Raw genomic sequence first — 12,223 nt, forward strand, 5'->3', positions numbered from 1 at the left:
AGTCTAAGAGCCAAATTCACCTCCACTGAACATCCTTACCTTACATTTCACCAGGCCTGTTGGACAAAAGATTCTGATACTACAGATTTGACCGACACAGTCTGGAGTCAAACACGCTTCTTGCAGGAACTCCTGCAACACAAATATAACACGTAAATAAACAATTTCAACAGCTACCCTCTCTGTCCAAAATGAAAAAATGCAGCTATTTGAAATACAGCTAAATTTTAGCTTTACCAAAGGTTGAGCAAAAAGAAATGCACTTATGAAATCTAAATTTCGTTTATGCTTATGTTATTTCTTATGCACTTCCTGTTGTTTCTTACTTTATATATTTAAAAAACAGCAACAACAACAAAAAACTCTCACTGCACTTGTACCAGGTCAGCTACTTGTGAGTTTGTGGTCCTTCAGAGTCACTGTCCTCTAACCCTTGATTGTCTTGCCTTGTTTGTAAGTCACTTTGGATAAGTGTCTGCCAAAGGACAAAATGTTAATTTACCTTTTCATTCTTTTCAAAGAAGGATGATGTCTTGAGCATTTTCCAACAGGTGATGTGGTATTCAATGACGCAACTCTGACAGCAGCGTATTTGAATGAAGCCCTGCACAAAGAAGCACATTAGTCTGAATTATTTGAGTTCTTTTAATCTTTAAAATTTGTGATCTTTGTTTAACTGCCGCCATTTACCTTAAAATCTGGGTCAGTGAAATAGATTTCCGTTTTCAAATGACCATGGCATTTCTCATGTCGACAAATGGCATCAGGAATAGGCGGAAATTTGCACAACTCTATAACACTCTCCAGAATTTCCTAAAAACAGAAAACACGAGTCAAACTTAGGATAAATGAGATTACTAGAACTGTTTGTGAACTTTGTTAAATGTCTGCAATGTGAAAATTGAGTTATTACAAAGACAAACAACAACAAAAATTGTAATTCATCAAATTAATTTAATATATCAAATTAGGTCACACATTAACACAGTGATGAAAGTACAACCATTTATAAATGAAAATGAAATGAAAAAGAACACATTAGTCCAGTCTTAGCTGCTCTGCACTGGCTTCCTGTAACATTTACAATTAACTTTAAGGTCCTCCTCCTTACATACAAGCCCTTAATGGGCTAGGACCAAGCTACACTGCTAACTCCCTTGTTAACTATTTGCCTTCAAGAACACTGCGATCAACTACTGCTGGTTTATTGGAGATTCCCAGCAACAGCCCAAAGAAAATCAGAGATGCAGCCTTTGTCAATTACACCCCAAAACTATGGAACACACGACCGATAGATATCAGAGAAACCAGCTCACTAAATATTTTTAAAAGAAAGCCAAAAACGTATCTCTTCACTTTAGCCTTTAACCAGCTTTTCTCTCAGTCTGCTTCACACTTAGGCATGACTTAACTTCTTTTAAAATGTTGCATTTTATTTATTATTTTATTTTTATTATTCAGTATGTATTCTATTTTATGTGTCGGTGGGTCAGTGGGTTTTATTTTCCATTTTATGTTATGTTGCTGCGGTCAGTGGTTGGTAGGTCTGAGAAGAAAAAAAAAAGACTGTGGTGTGTGTTTTTTAACCCCCAAATTGCCACTAACGTTTTTTTTTCCAGGGCAGCTTCAGGTTGCGCCCGACACAAATAAATACCCACAGTGAGGTTAAACCTGTGGGAAGATGTTCTAGGGTGAGCTGAAAGAGGCTTTATTTAGGTTAATCAAGACCGGTGGTTAGTCTGTGTCTGTAGGGAAAAAGGAGGTGCTGTTATGCTTATGGCTTCAGAGACCTAGGTGCCATTTTAGAGATTGTCTACACATGGCGTAATACTTTAAGTTTTGCTCATTAAGTCTCAAATTACAACTACTGAAGTACGCATTCTATTTTCACTTTATCTTATCTTATTTTTATATCAAGTGAATTTATTTTCCATCTTATGTTACATGGGTGCTGAGGCCAGTTGTTGGTAGGTTTGAGAAAAAAAGACGGTGGTGTGTGATTTTCACCCCCCCTCCGGCAGTTTCAGGTTGCGCCCAACACAGACATGACCCACAATGAGGTTAAACCCGTGGGAAGCCGTTCTGCTGACCTCTTTCTGGTAAGCTGAAAGAGGTTAATCAAGACCAGTGGTGAGTCTGTGTCCGTTGGGAAAAAGGAGGTTCTGTTATGCTTATGGCTTCAGAGACCTAAGCGCCAATTTAGAGATTGTGTACACGTGGCAAAATACCTTCTGAGTTCTGGCTTAGTAAGTCTCAAATTACCACTACTGAAGTAGGATTTTATTTTCCATTTTATGTACATTTTATCTCGTTCATTTTATTTCTTTTTTTTGTTTTTTTGATGTGAAGAACTTGGTGCATGTAATTTATTTTGTTGTAAAGTACTTTGAGCTGCATTTTTTGTATGAAAGGTGCTATACTAATAAAGTAATAATAATCATAATAATTATTATGATTATTATTATTATTATATCATCCAACCGTCCATTGATTAAACACAGGTGATCTCCATTCATATTATGACATATGATGATTTCAGTGTCATAGCAAATGGGGTGAATACTATATTTGTAATAAAGATACACTCTAAGAACTATGCATTTAAGTCTGTTCTGTTGATCAGTGTCAAAAAATCTAATTACATTCACTGTAATTCAGAAGGGGATGTAAATACTTATTTACATACTAAAGACACTGGATGTTGTCCTACGTACAAAAACTTACATGCTACCTGAATAATCTTTAAAAATGTACTTAAAATGGTTTGTCAGATATAAAACATCTGGTTAATGACAACATACCTTGAAATAGTCTTGCTGCGTTTCTTTAACAATGTCTTTTGTTAAAGGCCAGGTGAGTTTACCCGGCGTTATTTGATTCTTGACCATCTGCAGGGAATCTGAAAACTGTTCCAGAGCAACTGCAAACCTGTTCAAAGAAGAGACACGTTGGTTGTAGAGTTTGAAACAGCACAAAATCTAAATGGACGAGACAAAACACCACAAGACTGGAAGCTACAGTACCTGTTCTCTTTGACATACACCTTCCCAACAGCATAGTAAACCAGACACTGAAACTTCCTCTCTTCAAATGATTTGATCTTCTCCAGAAGTTTTTGAGCTTCTGCAAGTTCCTGTTTCACAAAGCAACCACACATGTAAAGACTGAGACAGTTCATTTCATTTACAATTCTTCATTCTCATTGTATAATCCTATAGCCCATATAACACCACCATGACTTGTAAATGGTTGTGGTAAGCATTCACCCTGCTGAAGCAATGAACTAACTCTATCAGGAATACAGAGTAACGCTGGAGGGGAGATGAATACACCTGGAATAAAGTGCACCTCCACTAATGTCAGGGGAAATAATGACATTTTAATGAAATATTAGGCTTAATAATCTTCAGGGAAAACGAGCTGTGGCGCTTCATCACACAGTAAAGCTCACGTATTTAATCGAGTGAGGTGATAAAAGTCGTCTAGTAAAAAGAGAGGTATCAGAATCTGAATCAACGCAACAGGTGATTTGTTTGGGTAAACGACAACGTACAATATTTAACACAAATGTTACCAGGGCTACAACTAATGATTGAGCTTTTCATTATTAAATTTTTGCAACAAAGTTCTCAACAATCTATCCACATTATTTACTCCACAGACACAAAACTATCTGTGAGTTACCTCAGACTGGCCGATTTCCGTCAAGGCGGATGCACGGCCAAACAGCAACAATGGCACATCCAATGGGGAAAGTCCAAGTTCCTGAGAAAAGCAAAAGGGAAATTTATTATTCTCGTGACTATCAAATGAAGGCATTTTTTGCCCTCATTTGATAGTTGATAGTGGTGACTGACAGGAAACATCAGTAGAGAAAGAGAGGGAAAACGTCTCCAGCAGGAAATAAATTACAAAAGTGACAATGTTGTCCGGGCGGTGCCTCGTGGACAACAGTCAAACAAACAGCACCACAATCTGCAGCCAAAGGGAATTTGTGCAGCTGAATTTAAATTTTTAAAAGTCCTGTCATGTATTTTGTGCATTAAGTTGCCTGGTTTTATCATTGGAACACACATCTACATAATGTCTACAACAATCCAATACATAAAACAAAAACTCTACACACATTAGATAATTCCCTCACTCTGCTCACAGTTGTGGAACAGTAGAAAGTACTGAAGTTTTGGCACTGGTATGATTACCTTGGGTGTACTGGTATCCACTAAGGCCAGTGCCCGGCTGAAGGCCTGCTCGGCGTTCCGGCTGCGGAGGTCGGTCAGGGCGGTATGGGCGTCATGCACCGTAGATCTCAACTCTCTACACACATCTGATTTAGTATCAGCCACTTTCTGATTTTTAAAGGAGAACACACATCACAGCACATCAGCCATTTCATTCAGTGATACTGTTATGACTTAAAAGCTACAAAATATTCTAATAACATAATAAATATATTGCCAAGTTGTGGCTACGTTAATCCATCTTACTGGAAAAGCTTTAAAAAGGTCAATTAAGTCATAAGCTATTTTGTTAAACATCTTATTTTGTCCAACCAACAGTCCAAAACTCAGTCTGTTATCAGGTTTGACAAAGACCAGCATTAAATATTCACACTAGAGAGGCTGTAACCAGCAAATCTTTGGTTTCCTTAAAAAAAAATAATTCAGCTCTAGATGAATCATGTTCATCAAATGAGAGAAGCAGAGCTCCCCACAAAAATAATTTAAATATATTCTTGACTACATATGTAAAATGCAGCCTTACCTCATCTTCAGACGGACCATTTCTGCTCTTTGATTTCTTCTTTGTTGCAGGGTTTGAGTCTCCTTTTCCATTCTTTGAAAAAGACTCACTGGAAGTACAGAACTTTTAATCAGCTATATAATCCCAGTTGTATCTACATCTGTTGTTGATGTTTGCATCTGTTTATAAATTTATTTGAGTTATAGTTAATAAATAGTTAGTCAATAGCTCCAACGTTCCTTTTATCAACATCTGCGCAGGTTTCATGCATTTTTTAAATCAATAACAGTAAGTTGGGGAAGAAAATTGCAGTCCTAGTGGAATCAACTTAAATAATTTAAAAACGTGTGACATGATTCATGAACACTGATACTGGAAACAGAACTTCCACTGACCTCTTTGATGGTTTAAAGTCTTTAATGCTGCCTAAAGTGCTGCCTTTAGCGCTGCCCACTGCCTGTGGGGTCCTTTCTTTTTTCACTGCAGAGAGAATATTTGCTATTAAGTTTTTATGATGATAATAATGTCATGAGAATAAAATCCACTGAGATCTGCTATCAGCTTGTGTTGGCTAAATCAATTACTACAATTCTATATAGAGTATTTCTTAATACTCAGAGTTAAGGATGTTCCAAGTTGATTCAAAACACCGGGATGGACACCCGAACCTGCATTTTATCTCTAAACGGATATAAAATAATAAAAAACCCACCTAAAGACACTATACATAATAATAAAAAGGAATTCGACGAAGCAGGTTTTATTGTCTTAATATTGTCTAAAAAATAATTCAGTTGTCAAACATTTAAACTGATCAAAATAAATAATTAATGTAATTTAAAAAACAGTGTAAAAGTGTAACACAAATTGTGCAAAAACTCAGTGGTTGCTCTAAGCTTTTCATGTGACTTATTATTTCAACTTTATAAGCATAATATTTGAGATTTAATCATTTTACCTGAACAATGTGTGGTTTACTATATAAAAACTGATGATTAACTACGTTAAACAGATGTGGTGAAAAAAAACAGGAGATAAAATGTCAATACTTTTGACAAAATGGTGAAAAATGGCTCAAGATGTGCATTAAATCAATATATGTGAACAACATAACGTAACACCTCTTCGTACAAACATGACAGTTATGGGGACACGGCAGCCAGCAGCTTCTTTTGATACAGTGAGCTTAAGCCTCAAAAGGCACAAAATTGTGTTTGTTTGTTTACTGCTGCCAGAATCTTTAAAAAAATAAAATAAAAAAAACACTGCATCAGAAAGGCTGTTAAAACAAACTCACCTTGTTGGGTCGGCATGTTCGTTACAAGCCCGCAGCGCTGTCAACACACAAAAAGTTCATTATCAACTTCATCAAACTTCGGCTAATGTCCACACAAACTGACAAATGTGCCGATTAAATAGTAAAAGTTGTCTCTTCACTCTGACAAAACAATTTTTTAGTCTACAGCCATGCTAGCAGCTCTGTGGTGTTGTGCTTTGAACTCAATGCTAATATCAACATGCTAACGTGCTGATGTCACTAGCTTTGCAGGCATTTGGTCTTCAACCAAATTGTTGTACAAAATGAAATTTTGTCCTGATGAAAAGTTAGGGGATCAACAAAGTAATTACAATTCATCCTGAGGGGGGCGGGAATGTGTGTATGAAACTGGCATTATAGGAAAAGTGAGGTGATCACCAAAGTCATTTCGAAACGCAGATGTTGCGGTTGTATGGCATGTGTCTTAACCAGTAGGATACTGGGTGGAGCTACAGAAAAAGTCAAGAGATCACCAAGTTCAGTAGGATTATTCTGAATTCGTCTGTGGTGGGCAGACCAACCGACACTGCCATCGACAGCTAACAAAACAAAGGCTTAAATCTCTTCTTTCACCTATTTTAGTTACAAAGAGCTTTTTCAGACTGATCCATTCTGGAGACTGATATTTATCCTCCATGTTAACAGACCTAAAACTCTTCAATTCAGAGATTGTACCATGTTTGTCCCAATGAGGGCTGCAACAACTAATTGATTCATTTCATTATCTATTATATTCTCAATTAACTGTTAGGTCAAAAACATAATGAAAAATCCTGATCACGATATCCTGGAGCAGAGGGTGACGTTTTCAAATGTCTTGTGTTGTCCGCTCAACCGTCCAAAATCCCCCAAATATTAAATTTACAATAATGTAAGACCAAAAAAAAGCAGCAAAATCTTACATTTGAAAACCTGCGATCAGCAAATGTCTGGCATTTTTGCTTGAACAGTATTTTAAATGGTAACTTATCAGCAACTATTTTAATTGATTATCAAAATAGTTACCAATTAGTTTCCTTTAAATCAACTAATCGATTAATCATTGCGGCTCTAGACCCAAATATTTCAGTTCTTTTGTATTGGACTAATCATGCAATCATTAAGTGACCTACTGTCTAAATGGGGCCCTGGCTATTTTCTGTCAAACATTGACAACATCGATTAACATTGATATCTATTAAATTATTGTTGGGGAAATGTAAAATGACCCTGAGAGTTACTAACGATTCTCTGTGGTGCTCCTCCTCCCACTGAATTAATCTTAACAGTTTTTCCAGGCTGTAGTCGTAACTCTGTTGCATCTGCTCTGTTAGTGCTCACTGGCCTACAGAAAACCACAAAAATACAAAAAGGATCGTTATTAAGTTTATCAGCATATTTATCAATCATGTTAGTACAAAGTGTGTGGTAGCACATACCTTTTAGTCTTTTCTTTATCTGTCTTTATCTGTTCAGCTGAAAGGAAAACACAGAAACCAACCAGATTAGAATTTTTTTTCTTGCATTACAAGCAATAATCTATAACCTCTCGTTTCACTTTTTTCCCCTCTTGCCATCTTGACGTTTGATTTTTGTATGTAAATGAGAAGGTGTAGCAGCTCCTTACTGACACTGGTGGAAGTCTGTCATAGTAAAATCCAGAGTGTAATGTAGCGTTGGGTAAGCACCACTGACTGTAAATAAATATGGACGACGCATCTCCACTTCCTGCCGATATGCAAAAGTGAAGCCATAATATCTAATTTTTGGGAGCTGCTTGTGTGACGTCATTTGGAGCCAGAGTCTGTGCAGTAGAGTCAGGCGGCGGGATAACGGCCTGCGGGACACGCCCGCTCAGCTGTCCTGCCGCCTGACGGAGGTTTGAGAGCTGCTGTTACAGCTGTCAATCATGATGTCACACCCCCTTTCTATATCGTCTAATAACTCATTAAAAACAAACTTACAAGAAAAATGAGCACTTGGACAAACATCAGCATGATAAGAACTACCTGAAATGCTGGAAACTATTTTTGGGAAAAATTTATTTGATGTGTTATTTGATTTTTTTAGTTTGGCTCATGTCCCATCCACTAACATGGAGGAAGAGGAATTTATGACCTATATTGCAGCCAGCCACCAGGGGGCGATCGAGATGTTTTGGCTTCACTGTTAGGGAGCTGACATGACGTCCATATTTATATACAAGTCAATGTTAAGCACTAACAGTTGTATTTTTTAAATTTTGCTGGAAAATCCTGACTTTCTGGCACTTTTGCCGTTTCAGATGTATTAAAAAAAAACATAAATATGAATTAAGGTGGTGCTGTGAACAGGACGTGAGTGCAGTGACTGTACCGTAGGACTCTGGCATTTCAGTGATAAATTTCTGGTGTTGCTGTTCCAGGTCTTTGATTCCCTCTTGATCATCTTTACACAGATCCAGGGCTGAACTGTTGGCTTCGATCGCCATTTTGTAATGTCCCAAGGAGAACAAAGCCTCACAGTATCGGTAGTGACCCTGCAAACAAAACATGCACATGCCTTCACTTCCTAACCATAACTATTGTTTGTCTCATCAGTTACTGGCAGGAAGTACATTTTTGAGTCAACGTTTTGGAAAAGTTCCAACTCTGACCCAATAATGGCGCTAGAGGAAAAGTTCAGGGATCACCAAAGTCATTATGATTCTTCATCTATGGACCATGAATGATTTCACTTGTATCTGTGTAGTAGTACAATGTTTTGAGAAAATATATCACAGAATTAAGTACAAAAATAAAAAGATGTATACAAATTAACTGGGATCAAAGGATTAGTCATTAACATAATAGTATCATTTAAATCAATTCTAGCTCATATTAGAATTAATATGAAATCATAAAAATATTAAAACAGTATTAAAAAATAAATTGGGTCATTAAATTAAAATGACACACATCTGAGTATGTTTGACTTGTGCACTTCACTATTGTTTTCTACTGTAATAAAACTGATATTTTAGGGAGTTTTCAGCTTTAAATTGAGGGCATCAACATCCACATGAGATCAGTGTGATCTTATTTAAATATGACATGAATTACGTCACATTGAACACGTTGTCTGTTGGCCAGGGAAAAAAAAGTGTGCTTTTGATAAAGATTTAAAAAATATTGTAAATTAAATAATTTACAAATACACATCTCAACAGTGTCATGGACTGTAACTCTATGCCTCTATGGGGCCACAAAAATGCCTCGATCAGCGTCAATACTGACGTTGCTGATCAGCTCATGACATCCTTAATTTCTGTGTAACAAATGTTGGATCAGGTTCACTTTTTCAGTACATTTCACTTTCTTTGTTCCTAGATTACTGTGTTGGGATCATAAAAGAGATGAGTACCTTTGCCCAGGCTGGCTTTATCAGAGTAGCACGTTTTCCATCACCAACCGCTTTCCTGTAAAATCAAAAATTCATGTTTGGATTAAAACATTTCTTAAGATGAACCATTAAAATTAAAAAAAAAACAAAAAAAAAACATTTCCTGCAATAAGTAAAAGTTCACTCTTGCTCTACTGTGTGACTCATACTGACACTGGGCTCCTATTTATCACTAACACTAAACTACAGCAGACTGAGCAGGGACAACGATTTCTGAGTGAAACATCCATAATTAAGTTGGTCTTTATTTACTTAAATTTTGGTTGTGAAGAAATCAGTCAGAATGTTAGATTAATCTGTTGTTTAACTCTTATCACATCTCAGCACCTGTCTGTGTCACTGCCTGTGGTGTTGTAGACTGTCTGTCTATCTATCTATCCATCTGTATATGTATATGTATATGTATATATGTATATATGTATATATAGGCCTTCTAGTGTTGTACACAGCCATGTCTATTTCGTTTGTTATTCTCGTGTCGCCTCTAAATACTGGAATTGTCATTTCCAAACTAAAGGACGCTGATAAAAAGCTTTCATTCTTTGTCCTAAAATTAGGACCAAAACAAAGTATCACTGAAAATTTTTGGCAAGTGACGGATTTCCTACTCTGAGATGCTTGATAAATATGGGCTTCAAAAAGGTGTAATAATGTAGGTTTATTTATCTCTTTATTAACACTCTTCTATCTATCTATCACTTTGAATTATGGTTTCAAAATATAAAAAACTGAGACCTTTTGCTCTGAATAGCTCAAAAAAGCTTTGTACTTATACTGGCTGTTTCAATTATTTACAAATAAAGAGAATGAGAAGTCTGACGTTGTACTTACAGATATTTCTTACTTCTGATATAGCATAGGGCTCTGTTTCCATACAATTTGTGGTTGTCAGGGCTGGATGGAGAAGAAATACATTCAGTTAGTACACATTTAACAATTAATTATTAGATAAACCAGTAGGAAACAACAACCCTGCAAGAACCCCACTGTGTCGACGAGGTGTTAATTTAGCCAGTTCAGTTGCTTCAGTCACTTTTACTGCTGTAGTCAGTGGTGGATTTGTATTATAACGAGAGGTGTTTCTAAATTAAATAAACAACTGTCAACAAAAACTAAAATATATAAACTTCACAAAAGATTAATGTTCATGTACAGGTGTACCTTATAATCTGATGACTCAAACTTGTAAAACAACTCCATATAACATTTTAAACTCCAATACAGATTCAAGTTTCAGGCCTGACAAAATACAACTTACTAATGTTCGATGGCTTTGGAATAAAACTTCACAGCTTCTTCATACTGACTTTTCTGAAAGCTCTCATTTCCTCTCATCTTCATGTCTTCACTTTTCTAGATGAGGTAGAAGACAAACCAAAGTTTGTTTTTATCCACAGGAACAAGACAAACATTTCAGAATAAAGGCGGACACTTTTGTTCAAATTTGAGCTAACATTTGGACACGGGATAAATTAAATATTTAATATTTATTGATCTGTTTGAATTCAACATTTACAAGTGTCACAGGCTGCAACTAATGAGCCTGAAGAGATAATCATGACCCAAAACCATATAAGTAGTAACATGAGGGAGCATTTTGGATTTGACACTGTTGAAGGAAAAATCATGGATAAAGGTGACACTACTACTTTACTATATTATAGATTTACTATATTATAAATCTGTGATACAAATATGATGAGCTTCTTTTTTGTACTGGCAGTCTTTTTATTTCAATGTTTTGATGTTAGTATTGTTATTGAGATTATAAATATTAGATGTTTTACCAGAGAATTATTAAAAATTAAGAGTAGCTTCTGTTGTTAGAATAACAAATGAAGATCTATAGTGAACAAAATATCATGTAACTATAACTACAGTCTTCATTTTCAAACCACATGATTACTGTCTCATTAAGCTCAGATCTCTGTCAATAATTCAACTCAGTGAAGCAAAGAAGTAAAATCAAAAAAAGCCTAAGTTACGGAAAAGTTTAAGCAAATTTGTAGTGATGTCCGTCTCTAGTTGCCCAGCTGTTCCATAAAGCATGCCAGTGAGTCTTACCGCTATGTAACCGTCATTTGTTTGAGCTCCCAGTGTCATCATGGTCCTCATCATATCTCTACCCATTTCCTGAATATAATGAGCAACTGGTTGAAAGTAAAAGAGGAGTTTGTGTTAATTCACATTGAAAATAAACACTAATTGAATGAAAGCATATTCCTACAATCTACATACAAGTTCTACAGGCGTGTTTGCACAATTCATGACACAATGCACATTTCTCTGCTTTAAAATAGATGAAATGTAGTTGAAATGAAGTAAACAGAATTTATAAACATTGACACTGAATCCTCTAACTGCTCAAGCCTTTTAAGTTATCGTCCCTTCACTTGAATTACTAGATATGTTTTGTGACTATAAAATAGCTTTTGTAAATGTCAGAGAGGCCTGAGATGCATTACTGAGTAGCAGTGTGACTGTATCTTACACTCTGTGAAGATGAGGCGTAGGGCTGTGAAGCAGGTGTTTTGATGGCCGAGCTCCCCGATGCGGCTGCGGATAGAAATGTCTCCTGTTCGCTCCAACCAACATAAAGCATCGTTCAGAGCCTCTTTGGAATGCTAATGATACAAAGTCACAATCAGATTAAGTTGTCAAAGAGGGAAACCAACCAACTATCTCAACCGATCATTACACAGGCAATGATGTCGACTTTGTAAGCCCTTTCTCAATTTTTTTTTTTTTTTTGTCGGCAATAGC

The 12,223-nt window shown here is 36.2% G+C and overlaps 1 protein-coding gene across 3 annotated transcripts in view; it reads right to left on the reverse strand.

Moving 5' to 3' along the window:
- ttc3 (tetratricopeptide repeat domain 3) overlaps positions 1-12,223 on the reverse strand; it is a 33,061-nt gene that overhangs the window by 16,649 nt on the left and 4,189 nt on the right. For 2 of the 3 annotated variants that reach the window (XM_042431185.1, XM_042431184.1), the window contains exons 7-24: positions 11,952-12,084; positions 11,525-11,610; positions 10,719-10,813; positions 10,292-10,354; positions 9,422-9,476; positions 8,396-8,558; positions 7,480-7,516; positions 7,286-7,385; positions 6,041-6,077; positions 5,139-5,223; positions 4,765-4,852; positions 4,203-4,349; positions 3,685-3,765; positions 3,024-3,133; positions 2,802-2,928; positions 691-813; positions 503-604; positions 40-132 (exon numbers count right to left, since the gene is read on the reverse strand). In XM_042431185.1, coding sequence (XP_042287119.1) covers positions 40-132; positions 503-604; positions 691-813; positions 2,802-2,928; positions 3,024-3,133; positions 3,685-3,765; positions 4,203-4,349; positions 4,765-4,852; positions 5,139-5,223; positions 6,041-6,077; positions 7,286-7,385; positions 7,480-7,516; positions 8,396-8,558; positions 9,422-9,476; positions 10,292-10,354; positions 10,719-10,813; positions 11,525-11,610; positions 11,952-12,084 — 1,725 coding nt within the window. The remainder of the gene's footprint in view (positions 1-39; positions 133-502; positions 605-690; positions 814-2,801; positions 2,929-3,023; positions 3,134-3,684; positions 3,766-4,202; positions 4,350-4,764; positions 4,853-5,138; positions 5,224-6,040; positions 6,078-7,285; positions 7,386-7,479; positions 7,517-8,395; positions 8,559-9,421; positions 9,477-10,291; positions 10,355-10,718; positions 10,814-11,524; positions 11,611-11,951; positions 12,085-12,223) is intronic. The other variant, XM_042431186.1, reaches the window with a different exon arrangement.

The sequence above is a fragment of the Thunnus maccoyii genome, chromosome 13 (genome assembly GCF_910596095.1).
Source record: "Thunnus maccoyii chromosome 13, fThuMac1.1, whole genome shotgun sequence".
Lineage (NCBI taxonomy): Eukaryota > Metazoa > Chordata > Actinopteri > Scombriformes > Scombridae > Thunnus > Thunnus maccoyii.